The sequence below is a fragment of the Onychostoma macrolepis genome, chromosome 02 (assembly GCF_012432095.1).
Source record: "Onychostoma macrolepis isolate SWU-2019 chromosome 02, ASM1243209v1, whole genome shotgun sequence".
In the NCBI taxonomy this organism is placed as follows: domain Eukaryota; kingdom Metazoa; phylum Chordata; class Actinopteri; order Cypriniformes; family Cyprinidae; genus Onychostoma; species Onychostoma macrolepis.
The window spans coordinates 9,320,613-9,348,412 of record NC_081156.1 but is presented as its reverse complement, the minus strand read 5'-3'; the positions used below and the strand labels follow the sequence as shown (position 1 = coordinate 9,348,412).

Below are 27,800 nucleotides of genomic sequence, written 5' to 3'. Positions count from 1 at the left end.
TGGACCTTGCTTTGTGCACTGAGGCACAGTCATGCTGGACTAGAAGAGAGCCTTCCTCAAACTGATCCCACAAAGCTGGAAGCAAGCATTGTCCAAACTTTCTTGGTATTCTAAAGCATTACATTTTCCCTTTATAGCTGAGGCTTTGAATAACAATCCCATATCATTATTCCTCCCTCCACCAAACTTTACAGTTGACACAATGTTGGTAACAATAGGCAATGTTCTCCTGGCATCCACCAAACCCAGACACGTCCATCAGGCTCTGTGATTCATCACTCAACAGATCAGGTTTCCACTGCACCAGAGTCCAGTATGTGTGTGTTCTTTATACACTACATATGATGCTTGGATTATATTTGTTTATGTGAGGCTTCATGCAGCTGCTTGGCCACAGAAACCCATCCCATGAAGCTCCTGCGGCACAGTTTTTGTGCTGATATTAATGCCAGTGTAAGTTTGGAGCTCTTCAGTTCTGGAATCTGCGGGGCGTTAGTGATTTTTATGCACTCGGTGAGCCACTATGTGACTTTACATCTTCAGCTGAGAATTTTTTTTATTTTAATTTCAACATTTTTATGTATACAGCTAAACGCATGTCATGCTGCTTTTCCTAAATGCTTCAATTTCTAATAATACCACTTACCTACTTTATTTTCATCAATGTTTGTAAATGCAGCTTGCATGGCTAGTGCTTGATTTAATACACCTGTGGCAAAGAGTCTGATTGAAACACCTGAATTCAATAATTAAGAAGTGTGTCCCAATATTTTTGTCCATTGTCCCCTGGTTTCACAGATGATGCTTAAGCCTAGTCCTAGACTAAAATGCAAGTCTGAGCTGTTTCAACTGAAATAAACTTGCATTGACTGATCTTAAAATAAATCAGACATGTCCACGGAATAAGAAATAAAATGTATTGTTGTGCTTTTGGATGTCAGAATCGGAATGCAAATCATTTTTATAGAATTCTGTCATCAAAAACACCATTTGAAGCTAAACACAGACGTTTAAACGGACAGACTAATGAATGAAACCTGCCATGATTACTCTACTTTTAAAGCATAAATTTGATTTAAACAATTGGTCTACATGATATTCACATATGCAGTTCATAGGGAACATATTATATTAGCCCTACAGTTACAGCATGAAATACTACTTAAACCTATAACATTTTACATTTACCTATTTTGTCTCACAATTCTGACTTTTTTTCCCCTCTCGTATTTTGGACTTTATAAACTCAAACGAGAGAATGACGAGTTGATTTTTCTTATCAGGATTGTAAAATATAATCTCGGAGAATTCCGAGAATAAAGTCAGAATTTTGAAATGCAAATTCAAATTTACCTTTTTTTATTCTTTTATCCCATGGTTTCCATAGACCACCACTTGAAAACGGTCATTTTCTGCCACCAGATAGGCTCCGCCCACAAAACAAATTGTTATTTCTCTACTGTAGTTCTATTGCAAGCTATATGCTTCAGCCAGGTGTTGTATTTTTGTCTTTCTAAGTTTTCAAACTGTAATCCACACTGCATATAATATGTATATAATGCTACATAATGCTCTTAAAAAAGCTCCAAACCTTGGCATTTTTGACACATTTACCAAGTTTAAGTTTGTTTAAATTAAATTCCCATACTGCTTTCTGCATGTTTACGTCACACAAACTTTGAAAAATTAATGGCTCATTTGAAATCTGGCTATAAATTAAAAACTGTATACGAATTGAAAATACAAATTATGCAATGGCCACATTTATCAGACTTAAATCTAACTTGGATGAAACTAAAACCATGTTTCTGCTTTCATTCATATTCAAACAGAAAGCTCAAAGACTGTGCAGTAGCTGAAGAAATTCCGATGCAATAGTTTGAATTCATATCAGTTAATTATCAAGCCATTAACCATTTTGACCAAAAAATGTGATTATACATCACAATTGAGGCTGCGTTTTTATTACTAAACAGTAAAATCTCTCACATTTCCAGAGGTTAAAGATTACTCAAACTTCTCAATTCATTATGTTTATTCACAGCAAAGCCATGGTGAAATGCAGGTAGACTTTAAACACAATCATTAACAACACACATTTTCAATGCAATTATAATTCCATTCAAAGCAACAGATTGTTCATTAAATAATATGCTATGTAAAAAAATAAATTCACTTAATAACCCTGTTTGTTTGTTCCAAACATGAACAGACTTCAATGAGAATTCCCAGTCAATTAGATAAGGAATAATTAGACCATATAATTAACATAACATGCATTTATGCAAGTTTCATTCAGTTTTTTTTTTCCTCACTATGTACTGGCCTCGTCACATAATGATGTTTTATTAACAAAGTTCGGGAGGAGCACGTCAGATACTTAGCCTAATTAACACAAGACGAACGCACTCACGTTAAATCAACGCACGGGTATAAATACAGCTGACATACCTCTATCCATTTGACGGTTAATCAGCATCCCTCCACCGCCCCTTCTCCACACTTGAGTTCTTACCACACTTATACGGGGTGGGGGGGGGGTGTACTCTGGGTTCAGAGCCCTTCCCCAGACAGCACGCCAATTACGCATTACCATACTCGCCAAATACGCATTACTATACTCCGGCTAATTATATGTAAGTGTGAACTCGTGAAATGATATACAGTCACATTTACCGTAAAACTTAAGCCCCTAAAATAGAGCTTGATGAACAAATTAAAAACAAATATTTGTCCAGTTCCAGTGAACGGACATGAACGCTGATTTGCACACTGTGTAGTGAGTGAGGAAGATTCCTAAACACTTGCAGAAACTACAGTACACAGCAAACGAGTTTGTGAATAAGCAGCAAAAGAAGCAGAGTCACGTCTGCAAATGGGTAAGATGCATTAAAATCTAGAAATTCTGACGTGTGCATTATCTCCTTTCCAGCAAGGACATTAAAATAAAGCTTGAAATGCTGAATGTTTAATATTTTAGTTTCACCAGTGTTGTTTTCTTCTTCAGATTACACATCTGAACCAACAACTAAAGATAAAAGATTCTTATAATGTCCCATTTGAAACAAAAACTTGTGTGCAACTTGCACTTTGTCCTAAATAGACTGAGTTTGTACCATCTAGAGCCACAGGTGATTAGGTTTCTGCTTTGTTTTTGTTAGCTCATAAAATGAACCAGTTTAACTTCTGATGCCTAATACTGTTCAACAGTTACATCACTCCATTAAAGGACTTGTGACATGAGAAATCAAATGTTTCTCGATCCTGCTTTTCATAGCTGAAAACATCCTCCTCATCATAAACAAAGAATGTATTAATCAAGCTCAGAATCAAATCCACGTCACAACTCCTTTTAAGGGGAACCAAGCAACAAATCAGCGGTGAAATATGCTGCATAGTCGCTGTGGGAGTTTGAAGCTTTGTATGCAAGTCAACTCTAATTAAAACTACTAGCATCCTCAGGAGTCTGGTTGTAGGTCTTAACATGTCATTCAAATGTGAATGAATGTGAGATAATCTTAGGGTTTTTGTCTCTGTTTGTGTATTTACAGCACAGTTTCACTGGTTAGATCTTCTTGCTTTTTCCTAAAACAGAAACAGAATAAACATCAGCACATAGTGTTCCAGCACAGTGAACAGGTGTAGCTGTAGTTGTGAGTGAAGTCACCTGTTGAACGCTGCTGTGATTCGGAGGATTGGGTCGATCTGTGCTGCAGATTTCACAGCCGGGTCTCGTAGACTTATTTATGAATGTACAAGAAGGACAGGACCAGCCTGACTAAAGAGAAAAGAACTATTCATTATAAAAGCCAACAATCTGCTTTTGTTATGGACATTAAACTGGAACACAGATCTATATTATGGGATACACATTTATACAAATACACCCTGTAATGCTGTGTTTTTATGCAATCTTTTCCATTTGTGATCTCTTTCTTTCAAAGGTTTTGTAATATTTTAAGCTGTCTGTGGGAGTGTGTGGTTCATGATTATGTGGAAGCAGGCCAATTATTTTCAATTTACTAGTTTCCGGAAGTGGAAAATGTGAATGTACGTAATTATTACCTGTGTGTTGCTTGATTTCAGTTTGGATCCGCCAAGTTGCAACATCTCGAGATTAATGATGTCACTGACACTGGGTTTCTCTGGGCCACACCCACTGCTGCCTGTTGACCAATCAGAAACACACGCTGAAGCGAGCAGTGATAATGACAGTGAAAACAGCAAGAAGAACGTACTCGGTTACTGTCGTAACCTCGGTTCCCTGAGATACGGAACGAGTACTGCGTCTTGATAAAGACGCATATGGGAAAAAGCCTTTTTTCTCCTTAACTGAAGTGTTATTCAATCACGCAGTGAAACTGCACGACTATTGGTTCGTGCAGTGTGTTAAAAACGAACCAATGTGTCGGCAGCGGAGCTGCACGAGCCTATGGCGACGAAGCCCGCCAAAGCCCGCCAGAATGGTCGGGGCATCTGGCTATATAAGCGGCCGCTTTGCCATAGGATCCTCAGGTTACTTCGACTGAAGCGACGACTGAGTCGTGCAGCTGTCTGGCACGGCAAAGTACGCAGTACTCGTTCCGTATCTCAGGGAACCGAGGTTACGACAGTAACCAAGTACGTTCCCTGTCGATACTCCACTCGTACTGCGTCTTGATAAAGACGCATATGGGAACTCAATTCAATCACGCCGTGCTAAGGCAGAGGAACGACTGCATAATATTATTCCATAAGCATTTAATGCCCACAGGGAATTTCAATAGTATGCTCCAGGCTAAGCGAGCTAAACTAATAGAGATTATGCTCGGCCTAGGTGATCATTCCTTATGACCCTTACATACTCAGTACTTCCAGGACCGAGGTATGCAAGAAACCAACTAGAGAGCTTGTGCGCATTGCGGTCAAGAATTCTCTGTCAGGATTGTTCCCATAACGTATACATGTACGCTCATCTAAGCAGAGAGGACCCTAGCCTGTAAGGCTGGTACATCCAGGCTATAAAACCTAGCAAATGTGGACGGCGAGGCCCAGCCGGCCGCCGCACAAATCTCTGTAATGGACACACCGCTAGACCAGGCCCATGACGAGGCGATGCCTCTAGTAGAATGGGCTCGTACTCCAATGGGGCATTGTAGGCCCAAGGAAGAGTACGCCTGCGTAACAGCATCCACTATCCACTTAGAGAGTCTCTGCTTCGTGACCGGATGCCCTTTGGCGCGGTTACCGAAGCTGACAAAGAGCTGTTCTGTACGCCTAAATGAGGCAGAACGCTCGAAGTAGATCCTCAAAGCTCTGACAGGGCATAACAAGGACAACTCCCGGTCCTCCTCAGAAGGAGGAAGCTCTGAATGGAGCTGAAAAGTACCTTGGGTACGTAACCATGCCTTGGTTTCAGGACGACCTTGGAGTCGTTGGGCCCAAATTCCAGGCAGGCAGGGCTAACAGAGAGCGCCTGTAGGTCTCCTACTCGCTTAACCGATGCTAGTGCTAGTAGCAGAGCAGTTTTCAGCGACAGCGACCGAAGGTTCGTAGACTGAAGTGGCTCAAAAGGAGGGCCCTTCAGGGCCCTCAATACAGTGGGCAGGTCCCATGTAGGGACGGTGAGGGGTCGAGGCGGATTCAGCCTCTTGGCTCCCCTCAGAAAACGGACAACTGAGTTGTCTCTGCCTACCGATTGGCCTGCTATAGGGGCATGAAAGGCCGCTATAGCCGCTACGAACACCTTGAGTGTGGAGGGGGAACGTCCTTTATCCAGCAACTCCTGCAGGAAGGACAGAACCACAGCCAACTCGGAAGTAGACGGGTTTTCACCGCGGTCTAGGCACCAAGTGGAGAAAACAGACCACTTAAGGGCGTAGAGGCGTCTCGTGGACGGGGCTCTAGCCTCAGAAATGGTGCTTACTACTCGCTCTGGGAGGCTTGTAGGCTCCCGTCGAGCAGCCACAGATGGAGAGCCCACAGCTCGGGCCGAGGGTGCCATATTGTTCCGTTTGCCTGAGAGAGGAGATCCCGTCTCAGGGGTACGGGCCAGGGGGCTGCTGTGAGCAGCTGAACCAGCTCTGACAACCAAGGTTGGTTTTCCCACAAGGGAGCCACCAATAGAACCTTGTGTCCTTGTTCCCTGATCCGCCTGATGACCTGAGGGATCAGGGCGATTGGAGGGAATGCATAAAGGAGGAGGTTGGGCCAATCGTGGGCCAACGCGTCCCTGACCTTTGAATAATAAATTGGGCAGTGAGAGCTGTCTTTGGAGGCGAAAAGATCTACTTTTGCCTTGCCAAAGATCTTCCAGATCATCTGAACCGTCCTCGGATGGAGCATCCACTCTTCTGAGGGGACATTGCTCCGAGATAACATATCCGCTCCTTGGTTCAATTTGCCCGGCAAGTGTGCTGCCCTTAGCGAGCGCAAATTGCGCTGAGCCCACTCCAGAAGGCGCTCTACCAGAATGAAGAGGCGCTTCGACGAGAGACCTCCTTGGTGATTTATATAGGACACCACGGACATGTTGTCTGAGCGAATCAGCACATGGCGTCTTATTAGGTTTGGCAGAAAAAAACGGCAGGCTCGACATACTGCTAGCATTTCCAAGCAGTTGATGTGGAGGCCGTTCTCCGCTTCCGACCAATGGCCAAAGGTCGGTTTGCCTTCGCACAGCGCCCCCCAACCTCTGTTGGAGGCGTCTGTCGTGACAACCTTCCTGTTGCAGACCATTCCCATAGCCACGCCCTTCTCCATCCATCGTGGGTTCTTCCAGGGGGCCAGGGCTGTCACACAGGCCTGGCTCACCCTGATATGCAGGCGTCCGTGACGCCATGCATGGGGTGGAACCCGTGGTTTCAACCAGCGTTGGAGGGGCCGCATGCGAAGCAGGCCCAGCTGTAACACTGGCGATGCTGCGGCCATGAGGCCCAGCATTCTCTGAAACGCTTTGAGGGGGCGAGCGGTGCCGCTCTTTAAGGAGGCTGCGAGTTTCTGAATGGCCAGAGCACGTTCTGGCGCTACCACCGCTCTCATCTGAGCCGAGTCCAGAACTGTTCCCAGGAACGATACTCATTGTCTGGGGAACAGTGCACTCTTGGCGAAATTGACCCTGAGCCCCAGGCACTTTAAGTGGCTGAGGAGGAGGGTCCTGTGTGAGAGTAGCTCCACCTCTGACTGGGCCAGAATGAGCCAGTCGTCGAGGTAGTTGAGAATGCGGATTCCCAACTGTCGCAGAGGGGAAAGAGCCGCATCCATGCACTTCGTAAAAGTGCGGGGGGCCAGAGACAGTCCAAAGGGGAGGACCGTGTACTGATAAGCCACTCCCTCGAAGGCGAATCTCAAGAATCGTCTGTGATGGGGGGCTATCTGGATGTGAAAGTATGCGTCTTTCAGGTCCAGAGAACAGAACCAGTCCCCTGTGCTAATCTGCGAGAGGATCTGTTTCAGTGTGATGATCCTAAACGGCCTCTTCATGAAGGCGTGATTCAGGCATCTGAGATCGAGGATGGGCCGGAGGCCTCCATCCTTTTTGGGAACGAGGAAGTAACGGCTGTAAAAGCCTGATTCGCTCTGAGCTGGAGGAACCTTTTCTATGGCTCCTTTTCCCAACAGTGTCATCACCTCTGAGCGCAGAACGCGAGCGTTCTTGCCCTGTACTGAGGTGGAGACCACGCCGCCGAAGCGCGGGGGTCTTCGAGCGAATTGGAGTGAATAACCTCGTTTTATTATCCCCATAACCCATTCTGACACTCCGGGGATGGCCTGCCAGGCCTCGGCCCGCGTGGCAAGGGGTTGGATAAACTCGAGTGACTGACTGCACGGAGGCAGGGCACTCGTGAGTGGAGGAAGTGGAAATCTGCTCTCTTTTTGAAAATGTTTTATTTTTTTCACCATCACAGCGGATGGTTGCTTGGGCGCTTGTACGGGCCCTGTATTTGCAACAAACACACTTCCCTCTGCACCCGGAAATGAACGGGGTGAAAAGAGGTTTAAGAGAGGCTGCTTGGTGGGCGGTCCGGCCGTGGCGGGACTTGGCCCTCTCCTCTTCCTGCCCTGCAGATCAGGAAGACGCCGGAGGCGCAGGGTCCGACGCTATCCTGGGTCGGGGGCCCTGGCGCTTCGGAAAGGGGTGGCGTCTGGCCGAGCGGGAACGTCCTCGCGTCTGCTGAGTCTTGGCAGACTGAGGGGCGAGAACGGCAGGTGCAGGCTTCGCTGGCTGCTGAGTCGGCGCAGATTTAGGGCGACTCGAAGCAGCTGCGGAGCTGGAGCGCTTTGGCAGGAAGTGTCGCATGGCCTGTGACGCCTTCTGTGCCTCTGTGAAGCGCTCAGCAAATCCTTCCACCGCAGGTCCAAAGAGGCCGTTGGGGGAAATCGGGGCATCAAGGAAGGGGACCTTGTCTGCGTCTTTGATCTCCATCAACGTGAGCCACAGGTGGCGCTCAAGCACCACTAGGCTGGCCATGGACCTTCCTATCGCCTGGGCGGTGGTCTTGGTGGCGCGCAGTGCCAGGTCTGTTGCACTTCTCAGCTCCCTGAGAATCGCAGGATCAGGCTCAGACTCGTCCATGGCAGAGAGGAGTTTGGCCTGATAGACCTGTAGAACCGCCATTGAGTGAAGCGCCGAAGCCGCCTGTCCAGCTGAAGCGTAGGAGCGTCCAGCGAGCGCTGAAGTGGTCCTGCATGGCTTGGACGGGTGGGCGGCTTTTGCTTTCCAACCGATGGCAGTGGGTGGGCAGAGGTGAGCAGCCACTGATTCATCTAGTTGAGGCATCCTCTCGTACCCCTTTTCTTCAGCGCCGTCAACTGTAGTGAGGGCGGATAAAGCGGAAGTACGGAGGCGAGCAGAGTAGGGGGCGCACCAAGATCTCGTGAGCTCGTCGTGAACTTCGGGGAAGAACGGCGAGGGTCGCTGGGGAGGGGCCTGACGGCGCCCCGGCAGGAACCACTCGTCGAGACGGCTGCGAGACGGCTCCTCAGGTGGAGACCACTCCAATCCCAGCTCTTCAACCGCCTTTGAGAGGACACGGAAAAGTTCAGTATCCATCCCGGCTTTGGCGGCGCTGGGCGCGGACGAACGCGGAGGGGCGGGGTCAGCGGCCAGCTCTTCGTCACTTCCCCCGAACGAGACCAGATCGCTCGCACTTGCAGAGGGACGCTGGTCAGGTTGGGAAAAAAGGACGGGAGAAACCTCTCTGTGTGGCGAGAGCGAGGCACGCGGGATCTGAGCCGACGTGAGCTCGCTCTCAGCCGGGCGCTGAGCTCCTCTGCCCCGCTGTTTTTTCCTCACAGGTCCCTGAGAGGAAGAAAACGGGAGGGCGCGAGGGGCGGAGTCACTCTCTGAAAAGAAAGCTATCCGCGAGCGCAGAGAGGCGAGACTGATGTTCTCGGATTTCCCCAAGCAGGAAACGCACTCGCTGTGGCCGTCATCGGCGTGCAGGGGAGACCTGCACGAGCCGCAATAATGGCGCAGCATTTGCAACAACGCCGATTTGCTCTTTTAGAACGCGTGAGTTCTCACCGGATGGCGGCAGCGAACAGGACCGGAACCGCCGCGATGCTGGAGCGCGGAGTAAAAGGCGAGTCAGCCGAGCAGTTCGAGGCTGCTGGGTCCAGCTGCGAGGCTTGTCTACGGCGAGCAGGCTTCTAAGATCAGCGAGGCGAAGTCGTCGTCGCTGAAGGAGAAGAAATCTGAGGATCCTATGGCAAAGCGGCCGCTTATATAGCCAGATGCCCCGCCCATTCTGGCGGGCTTTGGCGGGCTTCGTCGCCATAGGCTCGTGCAGCTCCGCTGCCGACACATTGGTTAATTTTTAACACACACTGCACGAACCAATAGTCGTGCAGTTTCACTGTGTGATTGAATAACACTTCAGTTCAGGAGAAAAAAGGCTTTTTCCCATATGCGTCTTTATCAAGACGCAGTACGAGTGGAGTATCGACAGGGAACTAGAACATTCATACACTACCGTTCAGAAGATGGGAGTCAGTATTTTTTTTTTTTTTTAAAGAAATTATTTTATTCAGCAAGGATGCATTAAATTTATCAAAAGTGACAGTAAAGACACTTATGTTACAAAATATTTCTGTTCCAAATAAATGCTGCTCTTTTGAACTTTCTATTCATTAAAGAACCGAAAATAAAATCATGGTTTCCACAAAAATATTGGGCAGCACAACTGTTCTTTCATAGGTTCACTCAACGCTGCGTAGCTGATGCAATGGGAACACTCCCAGGTGTGACAATTGTCTGAAGCCCGTATAGAATTACGGCAAATCATTGACTGATGGCGCGAGATACTGCCCCTATGTCACATGTAATTGACATAGACCCGCGCTTGCACCATCTAACCCATCAGATTTTCCTCACTTCAGAAGCGTTCGCTTCTCGCGGTTTTTCTGGCCCATTTCTTGGCAACGTTTACGTTTTGGATTTCTTTTCCACTTCAGCGACCGCATCTGTGGAATAATATTCTCCGAGCGGTGAGTAGAATGGACTTTCGTCAGTGCCAGCCGTCATGCTCTCGTCTCATCGACCAGCACGGTAAGTGCGTCAGATGTATGGGCCTGGCCCATGCACGAGACGCCATCTTTGGCATTTTTGATTAGATTAGATTAGATTCAACTTTATTGTCATTACATAAGTACAGGTACAGGGCAACGAAATGCAGTTTAGGTCTAACCAGAAGTGCAATAGCAGCAAGTGCAGGATATACAATGGTTGAATAAGTGCAGGACAAGGATATGTACTGAATATATGTATAAATATATATAGAAAGATGGTTATTACTATAAACAGAATTTACAGGTGAATATGTATAGTGAATAAATGTACAGATGGCTATTACTATAAACAAGGTGTAAAATTGCAGTGGAAGTGATTGCATATTACAATTAGACATACGGTGCAAAATGTTAATGTAAACATTGATAATGTAAACAACAGTCGGCAGTGCAAATGAGCATAATCCAATTTAGGTATGGTAGTGCAAGATACAAAAGTAAACAGTTGTTACTGTAATAAAAATTTACATTCAGTAGTGCAAATAAGGCCGATGTGAGGTAGGAGAGAAGAGTTAATAATATACGAGGAAGTGGATCAACGGGGGTTAGAGTTCAGTAAAGAGACAGCTCTGGGGAAGAAACTGTTCTTTAATCTGCTGGTCCTGGTCCGGAGGCACCTGAAACGCCTGCCGGAGGGCAGGAGAGAAAACAGTCCGTGGGCTGGGTGAGAGGAGTCCTTAAGGATGCTGCGAGCTCGATGCAGACAGCGTTTCCTCTGGATGTGTTCGATGGCAGGTAGTGGAGTCCCTGTGATGCGCTGGGCAGTTTTCACCACCCGCTGCAGAGCAGCTCCCATACCATACTGTGACACAGTTGGTCAGGATGCTTTCTATTGCGCAGCGATAGAAGTTCACCAGGATAGCCGAGGAGAGCTGATTCTTCCTCAGTGTCCTCAGAAAGAAGAGGCGCTGGTGAGCCTTCTTGACCAGGCTGGAGGTGTTGGTTTTCCACAACATGTCCGCCGAGATGTGTATCCCCAGGAACTTGAAACTGGAGACACGCTCAACAGCCATTCCATTGATGTGGATGGTGTCGTGTGTGCCTCTTGACTCCTTCCTGAAGTCCACGATGAGCTCCTTTGTTTTGGTGGTGTTGAGGAGCAGGTTATTTTCAGTGCACCATGTGGCCAGGTGCTGGATCTCCTCCCTATAGGCAGTCTCATCGTTGTTACTGATGAGGCCAATCACCGTGGTGTCGTCTGCAAACTTGACGATGGAATTAGATCCATACACAGGCTTGCAGTCGGAGGTGAAGAGGGAGTAGAGAAACGGGCTTAGCACACAGCCCTGTGGTACACCAGTGTTAAGTGTGATGGATGTGGAGCAGGTGAATCCTGATCGAACATTCTGGGGTCTGTTGGTCAAGAAGTCCAAAATCCAGTTGCACATTGAGGTATTGATGCCCAGGTCTCCAAGTTTGGCTATTAACTTGGTTGGGATGACAGTGTTGAATGCTGAGCTGAAGTCAACAAACAGCATACGTGCATAAGTGTTCTTATTGTCCAGGTGAGTGAGCACAGAGTGCAGTGCCATGGAAACTGCATCCTCTGTGCTCCTATTGCTACGGTAGGCAAACTGGTGTGAGTCCAATGTGGATGGTAGAGAGTCTTTAGGTGTTCCAGGACCAGCCACTCAAAGCACTTCATGACGATGGGTGTGAGTGCTACAGGGCGGTAGTCATTAGGGCACCTCGGACTAGAGTGTTTTGGCACTGGCACAATGGAAGTGCATTTAAAGCATGTTGGTACGGCTGCTTGGGCAAGAGACAGATTGAAAATGTCTGTAAAACCCCAGCGAGCTGCTCCGCACATGCCCTGAGAACACGACCAGGGATGTTGTCTGGTCCAGCAGCCTTGTGCGCGCTGATCCGGCTCAGTTCCTTGCAGACATCTGTGGAGGAGAGTATGATTGGTGGGTGGTCAGCTGAGGGATTGAGCTTGGTGGCAGTTTCTCTGTTGTCTCTTTCAAAGCGAGCATAAAAGTAATTTAGCTCGTTCAGGAAGTTGACATCAGTGGCTGCGGGGGTGGAGTGGGTGGGTTTGTAGTCACTGATGGCCTGAATGCCCTGCCACATGCGTCGAGGGTCAGAGTTGGAAAAGTGTCCCTCTATCTTTAGCTTGTAGCAGTGCTTGGCCTTTTTGATGCCCCTCTTCAGGTTTGCTCTGGATGTGCTGTAGGCTTGTGCATCTCCTGATCCACCACCATTTCAAACTGCAAGTGCTGTGAGATTATAACTCTTAAAACCTTGCGCGCTAGACTCGCGGTTTTTGATTGTGAATCCGCCATTCTGTCCCGCCGCGCTGCTCCGGAGGCCTCCTCCCTCCGCGAAGCTGCGGCCTGGAGCAGTTTCCACTTTCTCTCCCTCCATCGCCCGAGCGTCACTGTGTGCATTCTCTGAGTGTTCTCACGGCTGTCCTGCGCCCAGCCTGGTGGCACGGGAAGCAGTTTTCTTCGCGTTGAAGGATGTTTTGTTTACTGTGGCCTCCGACTCAGAGGATTTCGGATGCCGTGTCGCTCCACGCTCTCCTGTCTAGCAGCCAGAAGGCACAACCCTCCCCAGCCTATACAGAGCTGGTGGACGTTTTAGCGCGTGCCACTGAGAAGTTGAGCTTAGATTGGCCAGATGAGCCTCGTGAGTCCCAGTCATCTAAGCTTGACAAGCGTTTCCTCAGTGGCTCTAGCTCATGCCCCGTGAGGAGAAAACTGCCTTTCTTCCCTGACCTGCATCACAAGATCTCCAGGTCCTGGACGCAGCCTTACTCCTCCCATCTCACTAATGCGGTGGCCAGTGCTTTCCTCAGGCATCAGAGCCAGCCTTCTACTAGTAGCCCCGTTCTGGCCCTCCCAGATGTGGTTCTCAGGTATGTTCTCCCTTCTGGAAGGCGATCCGTGGGAGATTCCAATCAGGAAAGACCTGTTGTGTCAGCTCCAGGGCAGAATTTGGCACCCACGTCCAGAGATCTGGAAGTTGTGGGTATGGCCGAACAGGGTTGCCCATAGCCTTTGATCTCTCGGATGGAGTGCGTGAGACCATTAACAGTGCCAGGGCCCTTTCCACTAGGAGGCTCTATTCCTCCAAATGGAGGATTTTTGAATCCTGGTGTTTGGCTCATGCTGTGGACCCAGTCAGCTGCCCAGTTGGTTCAGTACTGGAGTTCCTGCAAGATAGGTTTTTGGAGCAGCCGTTACCACTGTGAGAGTCTACGTTGCAGCTATTGCTGCTCGAAGGGCCTTGGATGATGTCCCATTGGGTAGACATCATTTGGTCTCCTCCTTTATGCGTGGGGTTAAGCACTTGAGGCTGGTTCGTCCTCCTAGTTTCCCTTCTGGGAACATTTCTGTTGTCCTGAAGGGGTTGATGGAGCCTCCTTTTGAGCCTCTAGAGTCAGCTCCCAAGAGGATTCTGATGCTAAAGGTTACTTTTTTGTTGGCGTTGGCCTCTTTAAAGCGTGTAGGGGCCTTGCAGGCTCTCTCTCTGTCAGCGAGTCCTGCATTGAGTTCGCTCTTGGTCTGGTCAAGGCATTCTTGAGACCCAGACCTGGTTATGTCCCCAAAGCTCTCTCTACGTCTTTTGGTTCACAGATGGTGGTGTTGCAGGCTTTCTCTCCCTCCTCTTCAAGTGAGAACGGGAATCTTCATCTGCTGTGCCCTGTCAAAGCTCTGAAGATGTATGTGGACGGTTCCAGTCAGTGGCATAAGTCCCTACAGTTGCTGGCGTGTTTTGGTGCAGGCCGCAGATGGCTAGCCGCATCAAAGCACACGATTTCCCATTGAGTTAGGGAAGGTATTTCGATGGCTTACGAGGTGCACGGTCTGCCTTCACCTCTAGACGTCAGGGCTCATTCCACCAGGGGGATGGTTTCCGCCCCAAGCTTTGTTTAGAGGGTTTCTCCTGGAGAATCTCTGTATGGCGGCAGGTTGGTCCTCTCCCCATATATTTGTGAGGTTCTGTAACCTTGATGTGAATGCGGCTCCTGGCACCCAGGTTCTTTCTGTTTGAGCCAGCTGTGTTTTAGTGCTCTGGTCTGTAATGGGCCAGACTTGGCAGCGTGTTAGCTTGGCGTGTGTGGTGTATCATTCCCATTGCGTCAGCTACGCAGTGTTGAGTGAACCTATGAAAGAGAACGTCTCGGGTTACTTATGTAACCCATGTTCTCTGAGTAGGGAACAAGACGCTGTGTTGACCTGCTTCTTCAACAGGAAAATCTGAGGGGTAAGATGGAAAGAGCACAGGTCTATGTCAATTACGTATGACATAAGGGCGGTATCTCACGCCATCAGCCAATGAATTGGTGTGATTCTATATGGGCTTCAGACAATCGTCACACCTGGGGGTGTTCCCTTTGCGTCAGCTACGCAGCGTCTCATTCCCTACTCAGAGAACATGGGTTACATAAGTAACCAGAGACATTTTCAACATTGATAATAATCATGTTTCTTGAGCAGCAAATCAGTGTATTAGAATGATTTCTGAAGAATCATGTGACACTGAAGACTGGAGTAATGATTAGGGATGCACGATAATATCGGACCAATATCAGAATCGGCCGGTAATGGCTTTAAATGTAAATATCGGTATCAGCCCGATATGAAAAATTATGCCGATATGTCTCGCTGATATGAGGAATAAATTCACTCACATGTGCTCAGGGTGTGTTAGTGATTAGATCACGTCAACAGATCTAAACAGTGTGATTAGATCACGTCAGCATTGTGGCTCATTCTTGAAGCAAAGTTTTGCCTGAATGGTGATTGGATTCACTGTTTTGGATCGCTGCATTTAAACTGAGAATGCACGTACAGAATGATGCATGAACAAAACAAAATAAAAATAAATAAAATCACAAACATGACACTTAAATTAATTTTATATACCGATTTATTCATTAATGTGTAATATATTATATTTTAAACAAATTATGAGCTCTAAAAGATTTTCAGAATTTTTACAACTCTTTTGCTTCAGACCATTTACAGATGTTAAATCATAAAATAAAATGTTAAGATGACCACTGCATCTTTCTGATAAACAAAATGCAGTGATTAATATATAGTTTATTTATAGTTATTTTCAAATCTTCAATGTACTGTCATTATAAAATAACTTTATTATTGTTTATTTAATTCTAACAAATAAGTTCTTGTTAAAAACTAGCTAAAATTAAGCATCGGCATATCAGATATCTACAAAAATCCAATATCGTGCATCCCTAGTAATGATGCTGAAAATTCAGCTTTGATCACAGCAATCAATTACATTTTAACATATGAAGAGTTCATTTGCCAAAAACAGATAACTCCATTTTTGTTTATTTTCAGAAATCACGTTTTATTTTTTTTATTGTGCATTCCAAGTAATATCAATCAAACTGCAGTTGGGTTGTTTTGATTAAGTAACAACAACAACAACAACTCAAACAAATACAGTTAACTTACAAAATTAAAGTTCATTGAAAGTATGTTTATTTATATATTAAAAGTTTGTTTTATAGCAAAAGCAGATAACTCCACATTTAATGTTTCAGAGTTAAATAAAAAAAGCATGTTTAATCTTTGTATTCTTCTCAGATGACAATGTAGACACCTGAAAAATCCATCCTTCCTCGATCATTATAGTCATCTTTGATGAAACTCCTTTGATGAAACGTCTTTTCAAAGTAAGTAGCAGCCTTGTCACCTGACATGAATACAGCGCTGATTTGCTAAAATTGACTTATTGGCTTCTTTTCACAAACAACAAGGGCGCTTGCCGGCTTCTGCAGTAAAACATGAACTTGCGATGCCTTGAAAGTGAACAATACCGGCTTTTTTGACAAAGCGTGTTTAGGGTTCATGTGGAGAATAACGCACAGCACTTAGTTAATTTTTCTTAAAAGTGGCATTTATCGGTTTTTGCAAATGAACTCTTCATATTTTCATATAGAAAACAGCTATTTTGTGTTGTAATAATATTTCACAATTTTTTACAGAATTTTTGATCAAATAAATGCAGCCTTGGTTAGCAGAAGAGACTTTTCAAAAACATTAAAAAAAAAAATTCAAAAAAAAATTCACCTATCCAAACATTTGAACAGTATAAGTACTAATAAAAAAATAAGCCTGTCCTCGGGCGATTCCTGGACTATTAGTCTTTGTAATTGGTGCAGATTTGATGAGGCTGGCTTGTAAATGACACTGTGAGTGACACTACAATGTGCTGTTTGTCACTAATATACCAGGAAAGACACATAAATAATTACACTGTCGTAAGGAAAACAAATAATGTTGCATTTTTTCTATACAATCAAACCCAAAATTATCTATAAACACCAGATATAATTTTTGATATTTTTTTACTAGTGGGTGCATAGTTTATGAAGTGAGGATAGCAAAATTAAGTAAACTGACATATTATACCCAAAAATTATTCATACAGTGGGCTACCAGTAAAATTGATAAAAACATGGGACTAAATATTATTCAGACACTTTGACCTATTTTCTTTAATTGTTAATGCAACCTTTTTACACCACAGACTGAACAAAATGAAGCATTGCTTGGTAATTGGTTGAGGTAATTGTGTACTTAAATTTAACAACTGACAGCTATTCAACTGATTTCATTACATACCTTTCGATCAAAGTTATCTGACATTATCAAGATGAATTTGTTCTGACACAGTTTAACTGGGAGTACTTGTCATATTTTATTACCATTTTCTAAACTATAGCGAATAAACTCTGATAATGTGAGAAATGTTGAAGGTGTCTGAATAAATTTTGGTTTGACTAAGTAAAACTTCCTCTATTTACTCATCTTTGGCCACTAGAGTAAACGTTTGGACCCAAACACACATGAGTGAAGTGAGCACCTGTGCTGCTGTGGCTGAAGCGGGGCGGTAAAGTGCTGTATCCTCTCCAGTCGTGGCTGACGGGGCCGCTGGCGTTCGGCAGCGCTGCTGCGGTCGGCATCGTCAGGCCGTTCTCCTGCTCCTGCTGGCGACCGAGGCAGGCGTGACGGGCAGACAACAGGTAGAGAAACGCAGTGTCTCCGTCCCTGTAGATGCCATACGACGCTAAAGAGCGGCTGTCAGAGCACAGACACTGAGCAATGACCCAGCGCTGCACCCTGGGGTGGAAACCATACTCAGCAAACATCTGCAAGAGACAAACACACCATCAGATCATCAATTCAACATCAGATCTGGGGCCCGTTCTTCGTACGTCGCTAACTCAGCTGGATTTGACTGTCGACGATTTCACTTGATCTTGGATCATTTGGTTCTTCGAAGCTTATCCTGGACTTGCTGTCATAGCAACAGGTCCGTAAGCTTAAACCTGCTCAGGAGCAGCTTATTTCATGTAAACAGGATTAGATTGCATCTTTTTAAGCAGAATTGATACTTGAAATCTGTCCCAGCCACCGCTACTTTATTACAAGAGTACCCTACTGGTCCAGGGACAATAATTTAAAATAATAATGATTTAAAAATAATATAATAATGTTGTGTAGTCTATAATACTTTAACCAGCCAGTTTAACTCATTGAAAGATATATTAGTGATGAAATAATTACTGTATTAGTCTTACACACATGCTATACAGTTAATCTGAGCCACGCATTAATTTGAGTGGTGACAGCTATTATGGGAGGGGCTTGATGGAGCGCAGGAGATGCAGATAACATTATCTTAAAACTTAAGAATTAATGCTGTCACAACAAATCTGCTTCAAAGATAAAATTAAATGAATTGCTAATTACTATATTGAAATAAAAATGTAAAGCCTGTACAATTACTATAAATCGTGAATATAAAATTATTGGGAATCATGTACAAAAAATACAAATAAATTAATAACAGTGCACATTTCATTTATCTATTATAACATTTATGTAGTTTTGTTCACTTGGCTGTTTCCTTATCAAGGTCCAAAAATCTGTAATTTTTTTCATCGGGTGTCTTTTTTTAATTATATGATGTCATTACGTTGCTGTCTTGCCACCAGCCAATCGCTGCACTGCTGATCGTGGTTTCTGGGGAACACGCAGTAATCTTAGACAACTTAATCCAGATATTTTAATCAAATACGCAAATTCTTTTGAAGAACCAAATTAGCCAGAGATCAATTATCAGGATTAGAAGATCTGGAATCTTTCAAATCATCTCAGATGTAGTAAGCAACGTACGAAGAACGGTCCCCTGACTTCAAGATGCGTTTTGACCTTTCCTACCTGCTGCTTCAGAGAAGCTACAGTCACGTGAGGGTGGACCTTTACTGTGACACAACAGGAAGATGATGCATCTTCTATTACCACAGCTAAGCTGAAAAAAAAAAGAAGAAAAAAAGCACATCTGTGAAATGTGTCACAATCAGGATTTTAGGTTATACAAGCAAATACCACACTAGTAGACATGAGACATGGCTGTATATCGGCACGGCTGTAGGTAATCACAGCGTGCCAATATACAGCCATATCTCACGTCTACGAGTGTGATACTGCGTTCATACAACAGTTTGACGGCACAAGTGTGTAAATACAAACAAAATAACAACAGAGTGTCTTTAAAAGCTCTCTTTTGTGTGAACTACTTCCTTCCGCCGTGGATTCAAATCAAAGTTTTTTGTTACAGTGCGACTGAAAAGTACTGCGTGCGACTATCAAAAAATATTTAGGAGCACCTGTGCGATTAACTCGATCAGCACAGGCTATTTGTGTTTACCCATTATTTAGTCTCTGGCTTATTCTTTCAAGAGATTCATCAAAAAGTGCTGATTCATCCAGTAATGAAGCACCTGGAGTCTTTATGACCGAGTCACATAATCATTCTTTCAAGAGGTTCACTCACAAACGCAATTCATCCACTAATGAAACAAGTGAAGTCTTTATAAGCGAGTCATTGAATCATTAATTTAAACCAGCTTTAAAAAAAAAAAAATAATAATAATAATTCAAAACAGACTGCAGCAGTCAGAACCTCTAGTAAATCACGTTATGTTTTTGGTTGTCTATTCAGAACTGTAGGAGAACCATGATCTGTATATTAAACAAAAAATCGTGACTCAGTTTCTCCAGAATCATGCAGCTCTAGATAAGACTATGTGAAAGACCCACAGACAAAATAAACATGAGGCAAAAGACATATCTGCTATAATTCGAGCATGACGAGGCAAACAGACCTGATTTCTGTGTCGTCTGTGTCCTGCAGCGCTGGTTGAATGCTCAGTGCAATCTGCTGCTTGGCCAGATCTGTGGCATAATGCACAGCGGCATGAGCATCTCCAGCCTCTATCGCTCGAGAAAGCTCTAGACACAGCTCCTCTACAGAAACACAATCACACAACACTTACAAGATCAACTCGATTCAATGGGAATAAGATTTGTATTAGAGATTGATTGATATTTATTTTCTTTTATAACCGATACAGATTATTTGTATATGCAGAACCAATATTTATTTCGTTTTACTTGTTTGTTTTTTTTTCATATCACAACAATAAAACATTTTTTAATATCAGCAGCAGCAACAATATTAAAACATCAGACTCAACAAACTGACAGAGTCTAATGTTTTCAAATGGAGAACACGACAAAGTGAGTCTGTCAACTCTGCATAAATGTAATCATTCATTTTAAACAGTTCAATAAAGCAATAAGTCCCAAGAAACAGTGATTCAGAGTGATTTCATAAAAGCTAGGGAGCATTATTAGGGAAAAACAAGTTTAAATATAATTAAAACTTTCTGCAAAAACCAAATCAAAGCCAATCAGCTGCTAGCCTATATATTATAAATATTAATAATGACTAATAATTGCATTATCTATCTCAAGTGGTTCAAGCGTATGGGGCCAGTTTAATATCACTGCAAACAACTTTCTGTAAACCGTTACTTACTCAGACATCAATAAGCGCCACAAAAGTGTACATTTAAATATAAGTTTATTTTGTGACTACAACAATGGTGGAACTAGATGAATGATCAATAAAAACCAAGCTTAGACCCAGTCGACACTCCCATTAGAAAACAAACCTTTCATTGACAGCGACAAGTTTTTTTCTCCACACTTCACATTCTGCAGTCCTTCATTTGAAGAATGAGAAATGTTGGCAACTGAGACAGAAAAAGAGAGTGACCAATGAACAATCAGAGAGGCTAAGCATATCGGAGATGATAAAAATCAGTAACAATTTGACAGCAAAAAGACACATGAAGCAGCAGCTGAAGCTGGACGTTTGTACAAATACACTAAAACAGCTTTTACTAGAGCTTTAAAAAAAACCCTCTAAACTAACAATCAGACAACAGAAGAAATGCAGTAGATCGTGTGTGAAATAGGTTTAATCATTTTGATCATTCATTGGAAAATACCATCCAAACATCAGGGGCGCTGCTCTAATGCGACTGGCAGAAGGTGGTTTGTTGCATGTGCCATTCCATGTATACTAGATAAAGCATTTCTTTTTGTATTTATTGATTGATTTATGGTGGTGGAGAGTTCATTTTTGGAAACAAGTTTTTTCTGAAGAAATTAAAATCTTTTAGTGTTTGTTCTTCTATGATGACACTGTTTTAGAAACAATTTATTGAATCTGTCCTTTCCTTCTGTATTGTGGCATGGAACGGTAATTTGAGTTTGTCAAATAAGAATAGGCTGAGTAGCCTTGTGAAGGTGGCAAGATTATCGGTGTTAATCAAGCTGGGCCTACCACAATTTTCCAAAATTCTGCTGTTAAGAAAGCCCAGGTCATTCTCTGTGCTACTGACCATCCACAACATATTGAGTTTCAGATGTTGCCATCAGGCCGTCGTTTTAGAGTTCCTGTATGCAGGTCGAAAACAACTACAGATTCATTTGTTACTGTGGCCATTAAGTTATTGAACAAGTCTACTTGGGGAGGAGAATGTATTTGGTATCCAACATTTATGAACTCGAGTAGCGCTAGGGCTGGGTAACGTTCAAAAACTTTCGATATCGATACCTTGAGTTCGATACCGGTTCCTGAACGATACTTTTTTCGATACCAATTTTATGAAATCAGTTTTAACAAGATAACATTATCTCAAAAAACTATTTTTTCAGCTTGTTGACATTTATACAGACTCAAAGCCTCATCTTCTGAGCCACTGCAAAAAGTAACAAAATATATCCAACACAAACCAGTGCAAATAGTTTTAATAATGTTCAAATAGTTTTCGGTTTACACATCTGTTAGGCTACATTTACTTTATATTACTTTATATTTATTAAATTTTGGTGTAGTAGGTCTAATTATTTGAATGCATAATAACTTAGTTTATTCAAATATATTCTTAAAATAGCCTTATGATATGTTTTATTTTTTCTCAGAAATTCTGTATCTGGTTTTCAAATGAAGGCATAATACAATTTCATTTATCTTTAAATGATTGAAAATCAAAGTTTATTTATTTATTTTGGTAAACAAACGAGGTTTACAATTAAAATTAAAACATGGAAGAAATGTTGTGTGATCATTGGTGAACTATCACTGGTGAACTGAAGCGCTCTATTAACTTAACCAAACGCATATATACACACATACATATACACACACAAACACACATATACAGTCATGGCCAAAAATACCGGCATCCTTGGTAAATATGACCAAAGAAGGCTGTGAAAATTAATCTGCATTGCTATTCCTTTTGATCTTTTTTTTTTAATTCACAAAAATCTAACCTTTCATTGGATAATAAGAATTTAAATTAAGGGGAAATATCATTATGAAATAAATGTTTTTTCTCAAATACACGTTGGACACAATTATTGACACCCCGAGAAAATCTTATGAGTAAAATATCTCTGAAGTATATTCCCATTCATATTCACAATTTTGAGCACACCAGGGTGATTATGAACATGTAATTATCCAGCCATGGCTTCCTGTTTCACAGAAATATAAATAGGAGGGAAAACAAAGCCCAAATTCCCTTAATCATCCATCACAATGAGAAAAACCAAAGAATATATTTCTGATGTGCAGCAAAAGATAATTGAGCTTCACAAATTAGTGAAGTGGCTTTAAGAAAAGAGCTGGAGCAGTGAAAATTCCCATTTCCACCATCAGGGCAATAATTAATAATTTCCAATCAATATAAAATGTTAGGAAACTGCCTGGAAGAGGACGTGTGTCTATATCGTCCTAATGCATGCTGAGGAGGAGAGTTTGAGCGGCTAAAGACTCTCCAAGGACCACAGCTGGAGAATTGCAGAAAATAGTTGAGTCTCGGGGTCAGAAAACCTTTAAAAAAAAAAAAATTGTCAAACAGCACCTACATCAGCACATGTTGTTTGGGAGGGTTTCAAGAAAAATTCTCCTCGCTCATCCAAAAACAAACTCCAGCATATTCAGTTATCAGACACGACTGGAACTTCAAATGGGACTGGCTTCTATGGTCAGATGAAACTAAAAAAAAAAAGAGCTTTTTTAGCAGCAAACACTCAAGATGGGTTTGGTGAACACAGGGATAAAAAGTAGCCCATGTGTACAATGAAATATACTGCTGTATTTTTGATGTTGTGGGTGTATATTTCTGCTGGAGGTCCTGGACATCTTGTTTAATCGCATGGCATCATGGATTCTATCAAATACCAACAGATAAAAAATCAATAAGTGACTGACTCTGTTAGAAATCTTATAATGGGCCATGTTTGGATCTTCCAACCGTACAATAATCCAAACACAAACCTCAAAAACAACACAAAAATGGGTCACTGAGCACAAAACCAAGCTTCTGCTGGCCATTCCAGTCCTCTGACCTGAACCCTGCAGAACATGAGTGAACTGAAGAGAAGAAGCTGTGAATCTAAAGGGTCTGGAGTGATTCTGGATGAAGGAATGGTCTCTGATCTCTTGTCAGGTGTCTCTAACCTCATCAGGCATTTAACATACACACTATACTATTTTGGCAAATGGAGGTTTCAAAAAGTATTGAATAAAAGGGTGCCGTTAATTGTGGCCAATGCGTATTAGAGAAAAACATTTATTTCATAATGATATTTCCCCCCATTTTAAATTCTTATTATCCAATGAAAGGTTAGATTTTTGTGAATTTTTTAAACAAAAAGATCAAAAGGATTAACAATGCAGATTAATAGTTTTCACAGCCTTCTTTGATCATATTTACCAAGGGGTACCAAAGCAAACTTAACGGTCATGGAGGTGTCGCTCCGTTGTGGACTCGCTCAACACACGCACAAAACACGGGCGCACAAAGATCCCAAAACATTATTTACAGTTATGTTCACATTATAATTTTATGTAGCCTTTATGACAGACTTGCCCAGCACATGTTGCACGTAATGTATTGTCCTTTTCAAAGTGATTCCAATCATATTTTAAGCATTTCAAAACCATCATGGCGAACGGTGCACATCTGAAGTGTCAATAATGCATTATTTATCGGCTTTAAGATATCAGCCAAATTTTCTTATCGGGCCGATACCCATAACAGTAAAAATGAACATTTGTTGGTTGATACCAATATGGTGGCAGACATATCGTGCACCCCTATAAATTTTAATGCATGTTTTGGGAATTTGTTTGTTTCCATTGTATGTTTTTATGGGTGTAATGGTTATGTGTGCATGGATGTGTGGCACTTTGCTGCAATCTTAGTTTCCCTTAACGGTACAATAAAGTGGAGTCTGAGGCATTAGAAACTCACATATCAAATATGACAGAGTAGGGTTATTCTGACCTCTGTGTGACTCTCTGAGTGATGACATCATGACAGTCGCCCACTCCTGCGCCTCCTGCTCGCTGCGGAAGGTGAACGTGAGGCAGTCGTGGGGCGGCTTGATGAGACGCATTTCGTGACATCGAGCCGATTTGATCTCATACTTCACCGAGCGCAGGTCAAACTCTGCCAGAGACTGAGTGAGAGAACAGATCATCAGACACCCTGCAGCTTGCTGTGTGACCGCTGTCACTGGGGCAGCAGCTTTTGTACCTTATTTACAGTGTTGGGAAGGAAATGTAACTTTGGCAATACACTATTTAAAACGTAATAAGAAGTGTAACGACTTCAATTACTTTATTAAAGTCATGTAACTGATCACGTTTGATTACTTTTCTAAATTTCTAACATTTTCAACTGTTAATCATTTTCAAACACGTAAAGCAGGCAGGGTTAGCCTTACAGTAGTGCTCAACACTGATTACTGTCAGACTTTCAAAATCCTTCATTTGAATTAAGATTATAATAATTTAATTTTAAAGCACAGACACCACAAAATCAGACTTTAGCACCTCTTTTTACTTTGAGATCATTCTGAGGTTAAAAATCACGAAAAAGAAATAGTTTAGAAGCTATGATGCTGTTTTTGAAATCAAATCTTTGCAGCTATGACAGTAGACACTGGTATCTAACAATGCCATGGAAAACAGCTTTATCTTAAAAAATACAGAACAAAATTATCGAATAAGCATGTGTCCTATTTTGGGTGCTAAACTCCTGAAACATTGCGGTCTCATATTTTAGAGCAGTCGATGCAATTTGGGAAAGAAATCGATCAAATCTGTGTGTGGGTGTGTATGAAAATATTCAGTTTGTAACCCCCTTTCTAATCATTAACATTTTCATAAGTAACTAATTTACACATTTTTTTTCTAAGTAACTGTAACTGATTACAGTTACATTTATTTTGTAATTAAATTACTCCATTACATGTAACTAGTTACTCCCCAACACCGCCTATTTATTTACCCTAAACCTGCATATTAGCTCCTGAACAGTACAACCCTAATTCCAGAAATGTTGGGATGTTTTTTAAATTTGAATACAATGAAAACAAAGAAAGAATTTAAAATCACATGAGCCAATATTTTATTCACAATAGAACATAGATAAATGTTTAAACTGAGAAATTAAAAAATTTTATGCACAAAATGAGCTCATTTCAAATTTGATGCCTGCTACAGGTCTCAAAATAGTTGGGACGGGGGCATGTTTACCATGGTGTAGCATCTCCTCTTCTTTCTAGAGTATTGGTGTTGGAATTTGGTCCCATTCTTGCCTGATATAGGTTTCCAGCTGCTGAAGAGTTCGTGGTCGTCTTTGATGTATTTTTTCGTTTAATGATGCGCCAAATGTTGTCTATAGGTGAAAGATCTGGACTGCAGGCAGGCCAATTCAGCACCTGGACTCTTCTACTACGAAGCCATGCTGTTGTAATAGCTGCAGTATGTGGTTTTGTATTGTCCTGCTGAAATACACAAGGCCTTCCCTGAAATAGACGTCGTCTGGAGGGGAGCATATGTTGCTCTAAAACCTTTATATACCTTTCAACATTCATAGTGCCTTCCAAAACATGCAAGCTGCCCATACCGTATGCACTTATGCACCCCATACCATCAGAGATGCTGGATTTTGAACTGAACGCTGAGAACATGCTGGAAGGTCTCCCTCCTCTTTAGCCCGGGGGACACGGCGTCCGTGATTTCCAACAAGAATGTCAAATTTGGACTCGTCTGACCATAGAACACTTTTCCACTTTGAAACAGTCCATTTTAAATGAGCCTTGGCCCACAGGACACGACGGTGCTTCTGGACCATGTTCACATATGGCTTCCTTTGTGCATGATAGAGCTTTAGTTGGCATCTGCAGATGGCACGGCGGATTGCGTTTACCGACAGTGGTTTCTGGAAGTATTCCTGGGCCCATTTAGTAATGTCAATGACAGAATCCTGCCGATGAGTGATGCAGTGCCGTCTGAGGGCCCGAAGACCACGGGCATCCAACAAAGGTCTTCGGCCTTGTCCCTTACGAACAGAGATTTCTCCAGTTTCTCTTAATCTTTTGATGATGTTATGCACTGTAGATGATGAGATTTGCAAAGCCTTTGCAATTTGACATTGAGGAACGTTGTTTTTAAAGTATTCCACAATCTTTTTACGCACTCTTTCACAGATTGGAGAGCCTCTGCCCATCTTTACTTCTGAGAGACTCTGCCTCTCTAAGACATCCCTTTTATAGCTAATCATGTTACAGACCTGATGTCAATTAACTTAGTTGCTAGATGTTCTCCCAGCTGAATCTTTTCAAACTGTCTTGCTTTTTCAGCCCTTTGTTGCCCCCGTGCCAACTTTTTTGAGACCCGTAGCAGGCATCAAATTTGAAATGAGCTTATTTAGTGGATAAAAGTGTAAAATTTCTGCGTTTTAATATTTTTTTATGTTATCTATATAGTAACAAACATATCAATCAGTTAAGACATCAAGTAGGATAATAAATTATTTGTTCTTTTTATAATCGGATCTCAAAAATGGAAGTGTGCTTAATGGATACGTGAGCTTAATAGGTACGTTTACCCTATGTTCTATTGTGAATAAAATATTGGCTCATGTGATTTGAAAGTCTTTTAGTTTTCATTTTATCTAAATTAAAAAAAACAAAAAAAAAAAAACGTCCCAACATTTCCGGAATTCGGGTTGTATATATTAACACCAAAAGTGTACCTTGTTTTGAAAGGCTGCAATCCCAGTGACAGCTTTTGTACCTCTTTTTCTGAAAATGTATTTTTGAGTATTTGTATACCTAATAAAGATGTTTACAGAACTTTATATCTATCTACATGACATTAGACTATGGAGGTAAACAGTGTTTACATAGACTGACAGATATACAGACAGCACTGATCTGATGATATGAATGTGAGGATAGTGAGACTGACAGCTCAACAGCACTAATGACAGCTGTGTGTGTGTGTGTGTGTGTGTGTGTGTGAGAGAGAGGGTACCACGCTGCGTCCCCCGCGGTCGGTGTGTCTGAGTGTGAGAGTGAAGAGTCCGGTTCGGTTTGTGTTCATGCTGAGCTGCAGCCGCAGTGAATCCGAGCGCACCGACAGCGGCCGCACCGTCACGCGCACCGACATCAGCACCGTGCAGCATCCCGCGCTCGCAGACATGTCTCCCGCAGAACCGAATCACCGCGGACTCACATCATCTCCATCCTCACGAGCAGCAGCGACCAACTCAAAACAGGAAACACGTCTGATATTTACTGCCCCCTCGTTATGACGTCAACATGTAGTTCCGAGTGCGGATGCACATCAAATAAAATCATTAAACCCTGAATAATAATAATAATAATAATAAATACACATATTTTTCTAATTATTTGTGGGCAATAAATCTAGAGCATACTCTTTTATTCTTAAATGCGTTAATATACAGTCGATATATATCGAAGCAGCCTATTCATGTCAAGCTGACTGTATATTAATGTTTTCTTTCATAATAAAAAATA

General features: G+C 42.9%; 2 protein-coding genes across 2 annotated transcripts; both read right to left on the bottom strand.

Moving 5' to 3' along the window:
- Positions 1-1,998: 1,998 nt before the first annotated feature.
- On the bottom strand, positions 1,999-27,566 carry sharpin (SHANK-associated RH domain interacting protein). The gene is made up of 9 exons (XM_058762491.1): positions 27,292-27,566; positions 24,251-24,425; positions 20,558-20,638; positions 19,706-19,847; positions 18,759-18,849; positions 17,398-17,683; positions 4,066-4,166; positions 3,668-3,778; positions 1,999-3,585 (listed from the first exon to the last, which is right to left on the bottom strand). Exons 1-9 carry the CDS (start codon positions 27,457-27,459, stop codon positions 3,559-3,561), a joined length of 1,182 nt encoding a protein of 393 aa, XP_058618474.1. The 5' UTR covers positions 27,460-27,566; the 3' UTR covers positions 1,999-3,558.
- On the bottom strand, positions 4,183-7,723 carry LOC131531609 (uncharacterized). Its single transcript, XM_058762475.1, has 2 exons — positions 4,640-7,723; positions 4,183-4,255 (listed from the first exon to the last, which is right to left on the bottom strand). The coding sequence occupies exon 1, from the start codon at positions 7,058-7,060 to the stop codon at positions 5,288-5,290; it is 1,773 nt and encodes a 590-aa protein (XP_058618458.1). The 5' UTR covers positions 7,061-7,723; the 3' UTR covers positions 4,183-4,255; positions 4,640-5,287.
- Positions 27,567-27,800: the final 234 nt, after the last annotated feature.

Coding starts and splice junctions, on each gene's coding strand:
- sharpin (XM_058762491.1), bottom strand. CDS start 27,459: ATGTCTGCGAGCGCGGGATGCTGCACGGTGCTGATGTCGGTGCGCGTG. Junction 18,850..19,705: donor ACAGACGACACAGAAATCAG/GTCTGTTTGCCT, acceptor TTTTTTTTTCAG/CTTAGCTGTGGTAATAGAAG. Junction 17,684..18,758: donor TAGCTTCTCTGAAGCAGCAG/GTAGGAAAGGTC, acceptor TGTCTCTTGCAG/ATGTTTGCTGAGTATGGTTT.
- LOC131531609 (XM_058762475.1), bottom strand. CDS start 7,060: ATGAGTATCGTTCCTGGGAACAGTTCTGGACTCGGCTCAGATGAGAGC.